The sequence below is a fragment of the Hylaeus anthracinus genome, unplaced genomic scaffold (genome assembly GCF_026225885.1).
Source record: "Hylaeus anthracinus isolate JK02 unplaced genomic scaffold, UHH_iyHylAnth1.0_haploid 3, whole genome shotgun sequence".
NCBI lineage: Eukaryota > Metazoa > Arthropoda > Insecta > Hymenoptera > Colletidae > Hylaeus > Hylaeus anthracinus.
The window spans coordinates 7,784,432-7,801,729 of NW_026535284.1; the positions used below are offsets into that span (position 1 = coordinate 7,784,432).

At 36.7% G+C, this 17,298-nt stretch overlaps 1 protein-coding gene across 2 annotated transcripts; it reads right to left on the minus strand.

Annotated features, from left to right (window-relative positions):
• Positions 1 to 2,309: 2,309 nt before the first annotated feature.
• Positions 2,310 to 17,247, minus strand: LOC128893884 (transportin-1). 2 transcript variants are annotated; one of them, XM_054155194.1, is made up of 15 exons: positions 17,082 to 17,242; positions 15,309 to 15,384; positions 15,044 to 15,223; positions 14,612 to 14,960; positions 14,333 to 14,534; positions 13,869 to 14,259; positions 13,468 to 13,779; positions 13,144 to 13,381; positions 12,773 to 13,062; positions 12,574 to 12,672; positions 12,392 to 12,487; positions 10,996 to 11,071; positions 9,513 to 9,687; positions 9,288 to 9,414; positions 2,310 to 8,922 (listed from the first exon to the last, which is right to left on the minus strand). In XM_054155194.1, the coding sequence occupies exons 1-14, from the start codon at positions 17,184 to 17,186 to the stop codon at positions 9,307 to 9,309; spliced, it is 2,697 nt and encodes an 898-aa protein (XP_054011169.1). In that variant the 5' UTR covers positions 17,187 to 17,242; the 3' UTR covers positions 2,310 to 8,922; positions 9,288 to 9,306. The 2 variants fall into 2 exon arrangements, 1 of the variants encoding a protein (XP_054011169.1); XR_008461418.1 differs by lacking the exons at positions 2,310 to 8,922; positions 10,996 to 11,071 and having other exon boundaries at positions 17,082 to 17,247.
• Between the last annotated feature and the right edge of the window lie 51 nt (positions 17,248 to 17,298).

The window sequence follows — 17,298 nt, forward strand, 5'->3', positions numbered from 1 at the left end:
CCAGTGATTGCGAGAAACTCGCCGGTAGACCCTGCGATAGACGGAGAGCCAAGGGGTGAGATTGAGGGGGTGGAGGGGTTACGCGAGCGAATGGACCAAGGGGTGCAAGAGGAAAGACGTTGCCTCCACACCCCCACCAGATATATCATCGCCTGGCAGTTATGTGTGTCATGAATTTTAGATTATCCTTGGATTAGATTAAGGGGCGGAGGGGTGGAAGGTGAAGCCAACCTGCCCCTTGGTCCGCTAGTCAGTGCCGTACCCGAATAGCGGCGTGCCCGCGTGAATTATTTTCAAGTCCTCTAGTATCCCTTCCCGCTTGCTCTTCCGCGTGGCTAAGGACGATTGATTTCTTGCTTCTTGGTAAATATATCCCTACGGCGGTTCCTCTGGACAGCGTTTGCAGATGGATGATTACTCGCGTGCAATAGTCCTGCCTCTTACATTCCTTCACCTTTTATGACGAAGACAAGTTAATTAGAATGTTTCAATAACAAGTTTTTTTTATATATAGTTCCTTAGACAACTTAACATTGGTTCAAATATTGGTTTAAATATAATAGTTACTTCTGTAAGAGCTCTGAATCTCTACGTAGATTGATTTACTCTTCATTTTTCGCGTGTCTTGTCATCCAAAGCCTTCAGCTTTCAAAATAAATTCTTCTTATAAACTCAAGGACTTCTGAAAAAGATAGAAGAAAGGAGTGGAACGATACAAACAAAAGATTCGACGCAACAAGATTAGAGGAGTACCGTAAGAAGCGGGAGGGGTGCAGCGGAGTTCAGAATGGAAGAAACGAGGAGCTAAACGGTGTTTCCGCCCCCGGGCAGATCCGATGCCGAATCAATTCGCGTAATAGTCTCGAGGGTTCCCGACTGGTGGCGGAAAGGCAGGGGTTAAATCGACTGCAACTACCCCCTACGCCAACCCCTCTCTCTCTCTTTCTCGAGCATCGAGATCTCGAGTCGGTGCCCGCTTCGGATACGGGTCATTACCGCACCTGTCCCTCAAGTTTCGTTCTCCCTCCCGAAGTGGATCGGGTCGAGCGAAACGAGCCAGCCTCTAATGAAGAGAAGCAATCACTTAAGTCGCCCGTTGGACCGATCGGACGTGGGAACGCGTTTTATCTGCGCTTTTATGTGCCGCTACGAGAAACGATTACGGGTCTCTTGCCGTATAAAAGTGACATTGGGTTGTTTCGTGACTTCGAAACTGGTTCGCGTGGCGTTCAACGAAATGGATTCTCTGACGACGCTGTGAACGGAATTTTATCGACGTTCTTAATCATTGAGATACGTTTGAACGATTACGACGGACAGTATCGATATGGGGACATCGAAGACTGGCGCGAAAATTAGTCGTATATATTTTTGAGTTAGAACGCAGGCTATTCTATATGATATCTTATATTAGGTTGTCCCGAAAGTTTCTTTCGCGAGGTGCACTCAATTATTTCATGTGGTCGTGTTTCTATAAATAGACAATCTACTTTCATAGATATTCATATTGTAACAGTAATGGAGCAAAATGAATCGTGCACAATTCAGTAATGTAACATAAAACATAAATTATTGTACATATATTACTTATTAATAAAGCGAAAGAAACTTTTGGGACAACCTAATATATAATATCTTTCTATATATTCTATATAAAGAAAGACTGTTGAAGTCCTTGAAGAATCTTCATTTCTGGAGAGGAAAGTTCTTGCACCATGGGCTTCAATTATGCATTTATCATTCTTTCGTTGTGGGAGTCTGTCATACGTTGTCCTCGCCAATTTCCGGAACTGCATGCACCGCATCAATTGTACTGCAAGAGATTGTAAAGGAGCTAGAGTAAGTTTGCCTTCTAATTCATGTTTTCACAGTAATGCCGTTTTAGTTGTTTATATAACATGACATCCTGATTTAGTAGCCTCCTGAGCAACAGATACTATGAGTAATATCATACCATTCGTACTCTATTGCACTTCATAATAAAAATTATTTGTGAAAGAAACCTGTGTTCAATAAGTATTCCATCTTTAGCTATACAAAGCGAGCAAGCTAAATGTAACAGCGAAATATCACCTACCTCTTTGGCAGGTTCTCGCGACTCCTTGATGGTCGTACAGGACATTACAGGTGTATCTTCTAAATGAAGCGCCAATAAAAGCAAGCTTCTAAAATAATATTAATTCAAACTAAAAATTAGTACAAAAGCATATGAGAAAATGGTGTAAGTAAAATCGGTATTTGTGCGGGCGAGGAGAAAAACAAAAATTCATCGAAGATGCTGAAAAAAGAAGACACTTACACGGTTGGTATTGTACGCCAGTATTCCTCAAGGTTTATTTCGAATTACTTTTCGAATGATGGCGTCGCGTAGCACGCAAAGAACCAAGAGAAAAGTAAACGACGGAACTATCATTCTGATTGTGCGCATGCGTATGTACAATGTGCGAATCGGTGAGAGTGATGTGCTCCTGCTGGACCGGTAGTCCTCTGCGAAAGAGGAGGCCTCGAATCGGTTCATCCGTACACGTGATATATTTAATTCTAAAAATAAAAATGAAACAAAGAATTGCCCCTGTTTGGTGTCGAGTGCTTGGCTTTGGCGTAAAATGAAATGAAATGAAATAAAAGTCCAGAGGTGTCGAGTACTCGAAACATTTGAACAGAGAAAAACTAAATCATACATCATGGTAGTGTTGAACTAAATGTATTCCATGACTATGATTAATCAGATACGGATTACTGATTTATGAATAATAATTACACAGTAATCGTACAATTCAAATCGCAGTTTTTACTCAAGAAGTAACATTTATTTAATTTTCATTCATTATTAGAAACGTATATCCAGATAAAGATTGTAAGCTTTGCAAGATATACTTGATGAAAAAAACCTACAAGACATCCATAAATTATAAGTACGATTTCGTTCGATCGTATTGCAATTACTTGACAATTAAATACAACGAATAGGAATTCCTTTCAAGTACTCGAACAACTCTACAGGATAAAACGCTTGAAGCTTTTCCAATCGGTCTTTGCGTGTCCACGTGGCGTCTTCCTCCTCCCTTTTTTCTTCTTTTTTATATTACGTCTTTTTTTTTTTTACAATAAAATGCCGACATTTTTGATCATGGGCCCTGAGGATCGCAATTCCTACAGATGATAATGTGATCAGAAGGATCGACGCAGTCGCGCTCATTCCATTAATCAGTTACAACAGTAATAATAATAATAATAAATTGTCAACCGACAGCATAAAATAAATTCAGTGATCACAATAAGACGATTGCCTGAAGCTTATTATCGATATACAATACTGAGTACCGTCTCCGTTTATCTCTCAGTTTCTTTCTTTGTTTCTGTCTTCTCCTGTCATGATGGTCCTGAATTTCCTTCCTCAGCGAGATGTTTTCCTTTCAGGTTTTTCGTTCGACAGCGTTCGCACTTTTAGTCTTAATCGTAAACGTCGAGATCAGCACCTTTCGTTGCATCTTGGCGAGTGACAGACGTGGGCAAAATTCTTAATTAAATGAAACAAGAATTCTTATCTAGACAAGAATTGTGAATAACGAACAATAGAAACGCTCGTTTTGGCGTGTTAATATGTTAAATTAAAAATTACAATCTAAATAATACAATAAAATTACGTTGAATAAAAATTTATCCGCATAACCACTGTTGCGAATGAATAGCTACAGAGATTTTATTCGTATAAAATTCTGCCCATCTCTGGCGAATATTTATCGTGTAAGAAGTAAGGAATAAGGACGTGTGTATGCGTGTCTCTGTGTGTATAACAGTCTCCATTTTCCATTCTTTTTCTTTTCTAGTTTCTTTTTACTTAACATGCAAAAAACTTACTTGCGATTAGAGATAGACAAAATTTTCATCTGGATAACAGATTTCGAATAACGAGTAAAAGGATAAACGATTGTTCGTCCGTTACTCGTTAAAATTCGCAGTATGGAACAATTCAAACTTTGTCGAATAAACGTCACGAAGAGATTGCTAAATGTTAGTTTTATTCGTTATCTATTATTCGAACAAAATTTTACCCTATCTCTGCTTGCGATCTCTAGTCTTGAGTTTCCGTCTAGGTGTATATGTACATATATATACTTAAGTACTAAGCAGTCAAGGTATGCAACAATAAAAAGAACACCATTTTCTTTTTTTTTTATACGTTTTTCTCTATACCGAGTGTGAAACACTGGACAGAGGAATTCGCTGGCGCTTGCGAGACGCGAGAGAACAGAGAATTCTTATACAGACGGATGACGATGGTTCGATTCGAAAGAAGAGAAGAGCCTTCGTTCGTGCCGCAAGGATAGGATAATCAGGTACTAGGAACAGCCCCATGAAGTTCCGATCCTTTGAGTGAAAGAAGAGAATTCTTATGCCACGCTTATGTTCCAATCGAGAGTACTTAAAATATCGTTCCTGGAACAGATACAGTGAACTCTGAAATAAAGTCAATAGGCGCGTCAATTAATTAAGACATTTCTGCTTCTGTAAATGACGTCTAATAACCCCTGAGGATCGTGCCTAGAGCAGACGTGGACAAATATTATATTTAATTGAACAGTTGAACCAAGACAAGCTTTTGTACGTTCCACATAATATAATAAACCAATCATAAATTGTGTATTTTTTATTCGTTATTTGATTTGAATAATAATTTTGCCCACCTTTGGCTCTGAGTTTATTTACACCCTGTTGACCAAACGTAAATTCGAAGACCTACAGTCGTTGGTGGGTTCCAGTACCATCGAAAAAGAAAATGCACAGCATGATTCTGCAGCGTTAAAAATAAAAATAGTTTTTCCACTTTTTAGTTTACCGCATATGTTCCAATTTTAGATAATTTTCTTCTCTATTCTTAAGAGCTATATAAATATATGCAGTAATTTAAGTGAGCGAAAATTATCTTGGAAGATTTGCTCTCTTTTCTTCCGATTTACGTACAAATACTTCGTGTAAAACGTCGTTCTTCTCGATTGGGACAAACAATGTATACTATATATATTCACACACGCACACGCATATACACATTTCTATTTTACAATGTCAAGACAGCAAAAAATTACACCCATCCAAAAAAGCTGTATCGATTCTTGTTATGTGATCGTCCATAATTTTTGTTCTCAAAGCCGTTTTGAAAAATGTTTACGAATTTGCGTAGGGAGAAAAATATACAAGTGTTTGGATATTTTAAAAAGAAGGCGACGATCGAGAGCTACGTATTTTTTTCTTTCTCTATTTTCTTTACATACGCGTTTGAATCCCCAAAGGATAGGAACCCCCTCCAAACACTGCCCGCACGAAGCATTACGATTAAATATAATACACACCGTACAATAATTACAATAATATAGTATTAATTAAGAAATATTACGTTAATAGTTATTATTTAACCACATGTATGGCTCAGTCTATTACGCTATGCTCATGCAACAACAACAATAAAGATACAACAATATTATTTACTTGTGTTTGTCATTTAATTATTTTACTCGTCATTTGTCTCCATTTTGTTCTTCGTTTCTCCCGTGTTCGTTTTGTTTTGTTTGTTTGCAATCACCCCGTATATTCTCCCACATACATACTCTCTTTACACTTAACACACTCTAGTTTACTTTCTCTCTCACTCTCTCTCTCTCTCTTTGCAATAGAAAAAACTTGGAAATTTGTCAAATATCAATCAACTTCGTTTCACCTTCATTATATAATATTATATATGTATAAATAGATGATTCTTTACGTTTAATGTTCCATTTATAAATTTATTTTCGTCCTTATCTTGACTGAGAGCTCCGAGCATAATAAATAATCGCGAGCCACGCGAGTTCTCGACGGAAGCCTACTTTACAATATCATCCTGTGCACGCGTTGTGTCTTATCTAAGTCATTCAATCGAAATTATATTTACAATGGTAAGGTAGAAGATAAGTATGAAATGTTCTTTCTGAGTCTACGATAGTATAAAAAATTCAATATGAAAAACCAGAGATCTATAAACACGAGTGTACCACTGAAAAACATTCTTGCTTTAGCTTAGGAACTATTTAAAATATATATACAGAGGGTGTTCAGTCCTGGTTCAACCGAAAAGTAGGATGACTCGTACATTGAACATAAGTTGAAAATGTAGAGTACATTTTGAATGTAGAGTACATTTTCGACAAACGACAAGAACACCTTGCGTATACCTCGAGTGAATCGAATGCCATTAAGCACTAGTTAATTCTGTAAAAAGTGAAAAAATGATCTTACATTGCATTATGTACATACGTGAAACATTACAACAAAGTAGATGCGATTAAAGGAAACATCGTTTAATTATTGCCCGCGAACCGTTTTAATTTTTGCAAGACATTCGTTGAGACACGTCGCGTGGCTCTGTTCTATTTTCATCCAAGCCCTTAAGTAATTATAAAAAATAGTAATATCACAAAAATGGCGCAGGCAGGGCAAGGAAAGGACCAAAATATTGGGATAAGTGTGATGGCAATATGAATCGTTGCCATTTAACGAGCATGGATCGAATCAAGGAGCGGTCACGAATCGTACTGTTCTGTTCTCTGCGCAGTTCTTTTGTTTTTTTTTTCTATTTTTAAAGACGAAAAGAAACTATTATCAAGTTCCATTTTCTCGTTACGAGTGTGTATGTGTGTGTGGTTTCTTTCGCTCAAAATAGTAGAACAGCAAAATAATGATCTTTTTTCATATAGTCTACGGTTTAATGATAAAAAAATATTTTTATCGTCAGATTGTACTAGTCACACTTGGTTAGAGAGTGTGTATGATACTCGATCTATGTTATGGTGGATCGACAAAATTATCTTGCACGTTACGATACACGATGCAACGGAATCAACGCATTTCTTTCATTCTTTCAGCGTCTATTTATCTCGCTTGCGCTAGTTCATCCTGCCAGTACTTTCGTTTATTAATAAACTTCAAAGTTTGATTGACAACAGTGACTTAACGATGGTCAGCTTATTTCCACGATTTCCATGCGTTGAGCTTTTATACTTTTATACTTATTCTTTTCCGTTTGTATTTTAACACTTTTGACAAAAATGAGAAGAATAACGAAAATAAAAATACAGCTTAATACGTCATTTAAAGTACTAGAAATCGCTTTTACAGGCTTTTACAACTTTTACAGTCTCGATACACATTACATTCTCGCAATTTCAAAAATTTGTTGTTACTTTTTTTGTTTGTTTTTCTTTTTCTTTCGTTTCCTTAATTTGTCTTCAAGAAACATGGTAAAGCGCATCTTGGTACGGTAAGAGTGCTCGCCTTTTTCGAAATGGCCCAAAATGGACTGGAATGACACAGTCTGCGCTTGAATTTCAAACACAATTCTAAACACAACAAAATTAATGTTCGAAACGTAAATGGGAGATCAGCATTGTGATACGGTGCACGTAAAATTTTTTCCTATCGCGATAGATTTCACGTCATAGATTTAGAAACTCTGTGAATCGTTCTTGCAAAATCATAAACTTCTTATATGTCCCTTGGTTGTTAAATAACAATTAACCCGAAGAGGTGATACAAGCAAATTTGAAATACACTCTTATATCATGTGATAACAAAAACGTCCATTCTAAAATTGTATTATCTATTTACACTAACGCTAATGACCCTAATTTAATATCTTTAACAAAAAAGAAAAAAAAAATCACAAAATTGTCTGCAGGTTAAAACATCGTATGTTCGATATACAATAATAATAACAGTAATATATATATACATATACACTCTATATGTACGTATATATTAATCGTATTTGAAATATGTTTCACATACATGACGTAGTTGTCAGATAACCTAATATCACAATCAGCGCAAGGAGAAGAGTTAAAGTAAGCAGAAAAATTTTGGTTCAAAACGAACGGAATGGCACTTTCTGCGTTTACATCCATTGAGTTTCAACGTATAAAAATACATATTCTCAAAAACCTTCTGTACACTATGAAATTTCTAATAACATACTCTCTATTCTGTAGCTTTATCAAATAAATATTCTATACTCTTTGTCCTCTAAAGATCTACGCAACTCATCGAATGGTAGTGTGTGTATGTATGCACACCTCTCTTTCTCGAAAAATCAATATCTATATCAATACAAATTTTCGATCACAGTAGTTTAGCAAGCTCTATAACGTGAGATCTATGCTCGTTGAATGTTTTCCTCTTTTTCTTTCATTCGTTCAGGTTTTTTTTTTTTTAATTATTTTCTCGTTCGTTTTTTTTGTTTTATTTTTTCGTTTTTCCCTTCGCATAAGTTTCCCCTTCCAACTAATCGAGAAGAGTCGGTTTTTCGATTTGCAGCTGGGCTTAAGATGGCGGTCGCCAGCAGCACTTTCTTTGTCACGTTTCGATACGCGAGAATAAAAACACTTAACAGTGTTACACAGCGCTAATGGAAACGGAGTGTACAGCGTGTAGGTTTTACTACGTTAAGGTATCATTTCGTTTTTTTTTTGTTTTTTTTTTTTTTGTTGTTGTAATGCGGTTTACCGTTGTGTAGTAGATACCTTCACTTTAAAATGGTCGGTGACCCCAACACAGTTCCTCCCTCCCTCCCTCCCTCCCTCCCTCCCCCCTACCCGCCCACCCACGCGTTACGATTCGGCCCACCACGTTGTTTTGTCGTTCTCATTTTTTTGTTTCTTCGTTCCATTCTCACTTCGATTTGATTTTTTGTTATTTTTCGTTTTACAGCTCATTGCCAACCGCAGAGCTCATGACGCGTATTAGTTCCCCCGAGAGCCTGACGATGACCATATAACACGGTAACGACAACGATGTTGCTGAGAAGAGGCCGTGGTTTCACCCACCCACCCTGTCCACCCATAGTTCTGTTTCCCGCCCAACCCCGTTCGGCCTGCCCCATTAAGCGGCCTTCTGAAATAGACACATTACTTCACGTTAACATTCCTCCAAGTTCATCGTACCGAAGAGAGCTGAAGAGAACGCCCCTGGATGAACGCGGAGCTTACCAATCAAAATTTTTTTAATTTGTACTATTGTCCTACATGTTGGCTGGGAAGGTTAGAAGTGTGAAAAGTACTTAGTGAGCACTCAGAGGCATTCTTTGTAACTCTCCTTGAAGTACTTATAGTTGGAGTGAAGATAGAATCGACGAGGGCTAATCATGACTGCACATATTTCTAACTTTGACTACTACTTGTTATACTAGTAACGTCGATGCTACTTTGTACGATAATTAATCTATGTTCATTGCTATAATTCCTCAAATATTAGCTTACCGCATTTAGGGAGGGCTGCTCAGACGCCATACATATTATGGAGTCGTTCACTGAGCTGTGGTGGGAACTGATCTGAAAATCGTTTCCAATTTTCCGCACCAACTTGTGATTTAAACCCTTGTAGTATCTGCGAAAAAAAAAAAAAAATGAGTATGGATTTTTAGTATCTTGAACTGTACAGTAAGCAACGGAAATAATATATATCCACGTTTGGGTTTTCTATACCTTTTGGAACATGTCTTTGAGGTCTTCTCTTGGCGAGATCCAAGATGCAACAGCATCGCAGAAGAAGATGAAATCTTGTACGACTCCCCCTGGATTTACCGTAATCATCTGACACATACCTCTAAATGCTGAGTCCTTTTCTTCATTGTCTCTGATGCTCCGCAAAGATGTGCACCTAATAAAATAGATATACGCATTACCAAGTGACCGATGTGCACACTGTACAAAGAAGGTATACTCGCACGAAATTGAATTGAGGAATATATATTTAATATAAAATTTGTAACTCTACCACATTGCATAGCAGCTGTACTAAACATATTTCGTCTCGAGTTAAAAGTATTAGGCACATAATCGCGATAAATGTACCTTCTTTCTAATTAAAATGATGACATTCATAAGAATGTGATTATGACAAGAAATGACAGCTAGTCACTTGGTATAATATTCATTCCTATAAGTTTATACATAAATAGGTTCTTACAATTAACATTTAACGAGGCAAATTTATTGGCTTTTCTGAGGTCAGTCCTATGCTGAAGTTTCCTATAAATATCTCTTTTACATTGTCAGTCAATCCTATCTTAAATTTCTTATCTCTGGTTCAATTTAACAAGCCTAATAATCAACTGAGAATTTAAAATTTAAACTACCTCGAGTAAATAAAAAATAATTCAATGTACTGTAAAACATGATTTTGTAAATTTCGTCGGATCTCCTTTTACAAATGCCTCGCCCAAAGAAAATTTCACATTTTTACTAAAATAATGTGACTGGCATCATATGATAGTATAATCTCATTAAGGCTTGGTTTACATTTGACATCTCTTTAACGTTAAATTCCTCGTTATTGCAAACATAAAGAGACATTAGCGATAGTTACGGTTACGATAAGAATGTAACTAAGAAGATATACCTGACAAATATTAATACTGTGTTATCGTTAACATGCAAAGGACACTTCTGACTGAAACTACCTATACACAGTGAAAAGTATGTAAAAAAAAAGAAAGAAAAAAGGTACATTTCTAATTTTCAATGCAAGGCAGTAATACATAGGCCAAAATATTACACAGACCTAAATGTGACAAATGTAAACCTACCCTAGTCTCTTGAACTGCATAATTTAAGAGCCCATAACATACTTGCACGGTGGCAAATCAATAAAATTAAACCATACAAATGATAAGATGTAAAACCTTTAACACTATGAAAAACTTTGGCCAAGTTTAATGCTAAGTTTAGGATAAACCGGGTCCGAAGTTTCGTAGTTAAAAGGTTTTACCTCTTTTTTTTAAAAACAAAATCATTATGGACTCGATACGTAGTATATTAACGCTACAGTATTCTTGCGGAAAAATTCTTAGCAGCCCCTGATGCAATGTACTGAATAATCGGGAATAATATATAATAATAAAGTGCTAATAAAAATAGAAGGTAATATAATAATTAATAGAATATAATAATAAAGAAATTTACACACCACTGTCGGACAAACTGCTGTAACATGGGGGCGACGTCGTGGGGACACACATAACCTAGGCGACCGATCGTTATGGCTACGGTTTCATTTTCATTTCGGTAAGTAGACAAGTGAAGTGTAGTGAAGTGACCGGAAACACAAACAATAAGACAAACTGATAGCGAACCAACGATCAACTCAGGCGAACATGTTGTCGTTTATAAATTTCAATTAATTTGCAATTAATCATTTAATCAATAATAATCAATTTAATATTAACAATCAATAGAGACAGTGGGAACAGAGGTGAACATATGAAATACCGACAATGAACATAGGCAATACCGTGCTATTGTAGCTGCTGAAACAATAATAAAAATTAGATAGCAGCGTGCGAGCCCATGATTTGTAAAACCGACATGAGTATGATCTCTACCAATAAATGTCAATACAAACAAGAACAACCAAGAAACACAGAAACTAAAAAATTTTGTCGTGAATCTGAGGCCAATTTAAATAACACTGGTTGAAACAATATCTGGGGCTTAGATGCAAGCATAGTATATACTGAATCGCAGTAAAGTTTTCATGGCAATACCAGCCATATAAAGCCTGCAGGCAATCGCACACCACTAAATTAGGTCCAATATACAAATACTAATAGTTTAACCCGCTGATAAACGTGCAAGCGTGGTCATGTGGAACCACTCGTAGTCGTCAATCTGTGTGGTTATTACCTTTGATAAAATCATTTACAGAGCAATACACCTAAACTTAAATGCCACCGGGTGCTGCATCTAACGCGAGGACTTTTCGTTTATTCGTATACATGGGAGACTTCTCATTAAGTGATTATTATAACCTAAGGTACACAATGAGGTTTATATTTCATGTGTACACGGGACATTCACGCGTACACGTTGAATGTATTTGTGTATATAAAATACACGTATTTTAACGCGTGATATTAATACACGTACGGAAACGTCGGTTCTAATCTATATGTTTCTGCGATTTATGTTAAACACGTGACACTTATGCCTAAAATGAAAAGTTTCCCCTCGTGTGCAGAACTTACTTCTAATAAGAAAACATCCTTCGGCGCAAGTTTCGATAGATTCAATTGAAACCAGTGGTTATGATTTTACAGGAACTTTTCAACTATCGAAGTATTCCTACAAAACCATGCTCACTGGTTTTAGTCCCAGATAGACTTGCGCCTAAACTTTCCGTGTAAGAAAAGGTACATTACTTCTACGATATAGGTGAACAATGGTAACGTAGTCGGCATTATTGCATTACTCAAAAATGTAACTTTCCTACGCATTACCCCCTACCATTTAAAAGTATGCTCCATATACTATGCTGTATAAAAAAAAAAAACTATACGTTTAGTAAATATTGTACAGCTACTCACCCGTGTTTTCTAACAGTGTTTTTGGCGTATTTGGTCTATTGATTATGTCGATAAGTTGAGTCAAAATTAATGGAATATATGCGCTCGTATCGGATCCTACGAAGCAGAAAAGAAACATGTTGTATAAGGGAGGCTCATTTCAGAATGTTTCATCATCCGAATATCTTTTAAAAGAAATTTACCGAGTTTAATAGCTATTTCGCCGATAGCCCACGTTGCGTTGTTACACACAGATATAAATTCGGGATTCAAATTCTGACCAAGTATAGGCATAAAATCCGCTACATTGAAAATAATCATAAAGTTAATTCAATTCGTACAAAGGTATTGCGGATTTTGTAATGTACAAATGGATTGCGTAAACGAACGTGTAAGACTCACGTATGCACGGGAGAACATGTTGGAAGCAGGCTTTTGTAAGATCTCCTAAAAAGGCGAAGCTGCTCTGTCTAACTTCAGGCATAATATCTTGCATACACTGATACAATAGCTGCATTACATTGCTATTCATTACTAAGCGTTCCATGTGCCCATCCAATCCTTCCGCCAAGCCGCTAAGAAGGTCTAACGCAACGATCATAAAATCTTTGTCAGGCGCCTCGAATTGTTCTGGGCTCTGCATATTTGCTATATGTTGATTTAGCGTCTGCTCTACGAGGGATACACACCGCCTATTGAAAAAAAAGGTACACATAAGCGTTCAGATACGATCGAATTTACAAACTCTGATCTTTGAATAGAAAGTAACTCACTTGTAAACGGGCTCGCAGTAAGGAAGAAAACCTGATCGCAATGCAGTTGCAACCGAAGAAAGACATTCCAGCAATGGGAATAGGTCTTTATCTTCGTCTTTTAATACATTCCATTTATTAATTAACGGTGGCATAAGAAGGTTAATATAATCCGGTTTATTAAGATGATGTCCCACTGAGTCAGCAAGCGTACCAATTGCGTCGTACAATATTAAAAGATTTTTGTGTTGGTATTTACCTGTATTCGCGGAACAAAAATGTTATAATTTAGTAATTAATTTCGTTAAAAAGAAATAAAAATATCCGAACTTATATCCGACTTACCGAAGGCGAAAACAAGTGTTTCGAGAATAAATCCTAAATAAGGGACCAATTCTGTGCATGCTTCCTCTTCTAACGTCGCGAAAGCTGAACACGCGGCTTCTTGGACGCGTTTACTGCCGTCAAGTACTCTTTTGAGTAATTCAGTTAGCAAAGGCTTCAAATGCGTGTCGTGTGGCTGCGCACAAACCCAATGTGCGTAACGACTAAGCGTCCAACATGTGATGGCGCGTACCAGCGCCTTTTTGTCACTTAAGCAATTAATTAGATATGGAATTAATTCGGATAAATGTGGAATCATGCCAACCATACAACCTGCAGAAGATTATATTTTGTATTATGATCTTTTAACTGAAAGCGCGTAAACAAAAAATATAGATTCTAGAAATCGGTAAGAAATGAACCTTCTGCTATAGCTCCTAATGCTAATATTCCAGACTCTTTGATTTCCCAATCCTGGTGGAAAAGAGTCTCTTTTAAAATTGGTACTAAAACTGGTAACAGTTCTTCTCTGAAGACATTTGCTAACATATCCAATGCAGCGGCAGAACATTTTCTCAAATTCCAATCGCTAAGCGACGATTCATCGTCGCATCCATCTTCAACGTCTATATCTTCATCGTTACAACCACCATTCTCATCCGTGTGTTTGATGGAACTATAGTGCATATGGTGCGTTTTTGATTTATGAAATCTTGGTCGGATGTCTTCTTTCTTATCTGGGATCATTTCGTCTTCTTCTACATCCCCCCTTAGGAGTATTATGTCTATTTCAGAGTACTTCATACCCCTTACCTATAAAAATGAATAATAAATTTATTTATATAGATTGTCGTATACTCGAGCCCAGTACTTTACGATTACTTACCAATACAGGTACTAAACGACTTAAATGTGGTGCAAGTGCTTCTTTACAAATTGGTTGCTCTGCCAATGAAAGCCAAAATTCACAAGCTTCCAGAGCGACTCCTTCATCAGGATCCTGAGTTCTCATTAACATATACTCTATTATATTGTGCATATGTGGTATTAATCTATCCATTCGAACTTCGAGCAACATAACCAGCGCTCTGCAGCGAACAATATAATGAGTGTCATATCATTCAAGTTTCGTTATTATATTTTCAATTAGAAGACATAATTGTACCTGCAAACATTTTTTCTAACATCGGCATCTTCGTCATTAGCCAAATGGAAGAGATTCTCCAGGAAGCTATCTATGTGAATCATGAGAGCCTGCGTACGGTTAACAATGAACTGATTAACACAGGCAACGGCATGCGATCTAATATTAGGGCTAGAATGTCTGAAAAATTGCAGGAACTTTGGGATCAAAACGTTCAAAGGTCGGTTAAGCGCATCCGAATCTAATATGTCTGCAGAATCTTCGCATATTTTCTGAAGAGCGCCAAATGCGCCTTCACAGACGTTGAAATCTTGCGAATCCAACATTTGACAAAGCGCGGGTAGCAGCTCTGGCCATAAAGTCAGTTCACCTATTACAATAAAAGGATTCGTTATAACGTTGTGAATGCATACTTATAAACACTAAATTTTTTGTTGGTAATACAAAATTTACCTTTGGATGCAATGGTAGTAATTAAAATACCAACGGTTGCTCGAATTAGGGGCGAGGGATCCCCAACGGCCGATAAACATTCTTGTTTGATAAAATTTTTAACTTCTGGTAAAAACTTACAAAAATTTGATTTAACATTGTTCTTCAGTATCAGTCCGCTAAGAGACCTCGTGGGTACATCTTGAAATGAAACATACAAATTAAAATTTATTATAGTAGACAACAATAAATTTCAATGCATTAAAGTAATATTTAAAATACATACCCTCTGATGTGAGTTTTGCTAAAACAAAAATAAGATAATTGTTGAAGTCTGGAAACTTGTTTAATTCTTCCAATTTCTGAGAAAGAATTGTTAAGGAAATGTAGAACAAAAGAGCCCAAAAAGAACTCGTATAATTGTTACTATTATGTAACAAACACAGAAATTGATATTGTACAATTATGCCCAATATGTATTAGATACATAAGAAAGGGACGCGATATAGAGTACATAAGTCATGTGCAATAAATTCCTAACAAATGTATACAATTTTTACAACCATCACAACCATATTTAATTGGCTACATACATATACACAGTACAAATATAACACAAGAAAAATAACTGTGTCTACATCAAATTTATATTTCTGTAACTGTACTAGTGCCATGTTGGCTATAATCCACAGCAAATATTTACTAACATTTGCACATACTATTTCATGGAGCATGTCTATTTGACATAACTACTACAATTATCATGGTGATAAAAGAACAAACTCTGCTACAATGTTAATGTACACTAATATAAATAACAAAACAATTGAAAAAAAATACTAAATGTTTAATCATATTGAACTTTTAATTGTAACTGTTCTTTTTAAATATCTTGATAAGTTAAGATTTCTTACATAGTATCTACAAATAAGAACCTTGATAAGAAGAAAATTCATATAACTTGAAATATTCATAATTTCTTTTCCACTTTGACTTTCCATCACTCGATAGTACATATTCTATAATAGATAGAATTAAAATATTCCAATAAATACACCAGGGAACGAATCCTGGATGGAACATATGCAAACTTTTGTTGTACCTTTAATATCCTACATCAATGATTCATAACCACTATGACGCAAATGCTTGGCAACACATTCAATAAATTTTGACATTTTGTAATTTTTAATTCTGTTACTATGATTATTTACGTTTAATGCCTTACGTCTAAAGCTGTGTCATTAGCTAAAAAATTAAGAATCTTCCTTCGATCTATAATATACACTACAAGTTTTACGCATTTCCTTATGAAATGTGACATAAACATAAAAGAATTGAAAAAAAGAACACTGATCTACATAATATACTTTCGTAATTAAGAATTTCATATAGCTACAACTTTCTAGAAATAAAGATAAAAAACTAGTTGTATGAATGTAGTTTATTTCCAACAAAAATAAGCGATTTTCATGCAATTTTCAAATGAATTTTCATGTATTTTGCACGTGCGCATAGATTTTTGTAGCTAAACGTAAATGTTAGCGCTTAGGGTATAGCTCACGTGTTATTAGTGAAAAAGTTAGCAACTACGGTCGGTATTATCCCACGAACCCTAAATATCGAGCCACTGGACGGCGTTCGAAAAAAATCCACGTACACGATAGCGTGATAGGACACGCGTGCTTGTACAGGGATTCGTATTCGTCGCGAATACGGTGTCTAAACATCTTTTCAATCGAGCCCGTGGATGACAAAAAAGAGGGTCCCCCGTGACAGGCTGTGCAAAAGCGCGCCGAACGTTTTCACGTTCCCAGGGCCCAACCGAACGAGTAGCCTTGAAATATTCATCGATATCAGCCGTTAAGGGTTCCTCCATGGAATTCGACGAAGGCTCGCGAAACGGGGAGCTTCTACAGGGCAAAAGCACGCCCCTCGATCGACCTATCTTACCCGCTTCACTTGCGTTACCGCGTCGCGGGTGTACTCACCGGGAACGAAACTCTCGTACGCATTTAACGCACCACGAAATCGTTTGACACCGAACGATAAAGGATACTTCTTGCACAACTCGCTGAGTAGCCGTATCGGGGCTCTGAGACTCCTTGAGAAGCGTTAAAATTTGTCTAAGTCCTTCCTCTTGCGGTTGCCACGCCATTTTCATCGTGTTTTTCAACAGCACCACTGAACGCAGCCAGCCTTCTCTGACCTCGCAGATAAACGGAAGCTCCCCACGGTTACCCCCACCACCGCGCCACGAAAGCATTGGGACACCG

Coding starts and splice junctions, on each gene's coding strand:
- LOC128893884 (XM_054155194.1), bottom strand. CDS start 17,186: ATGAAAATGGCGTGGCAACCGCAAGAGGAAGGACTTAGACAAATTTTA. Junction 13,382..13,467: donor AACACTTGTTTTCGCCTTCG/GTAAGTCGGATA, acceptor CCGCGAATACAG/GTAAATACCAACACAAAAAT. Junction 11,072..12,391: donor AACACTGTTAGAAAACACGG/GTGAGTAGCTGT, acceptor ATGAAACCGTAG/CCATAACGATCGGTCGCCTA.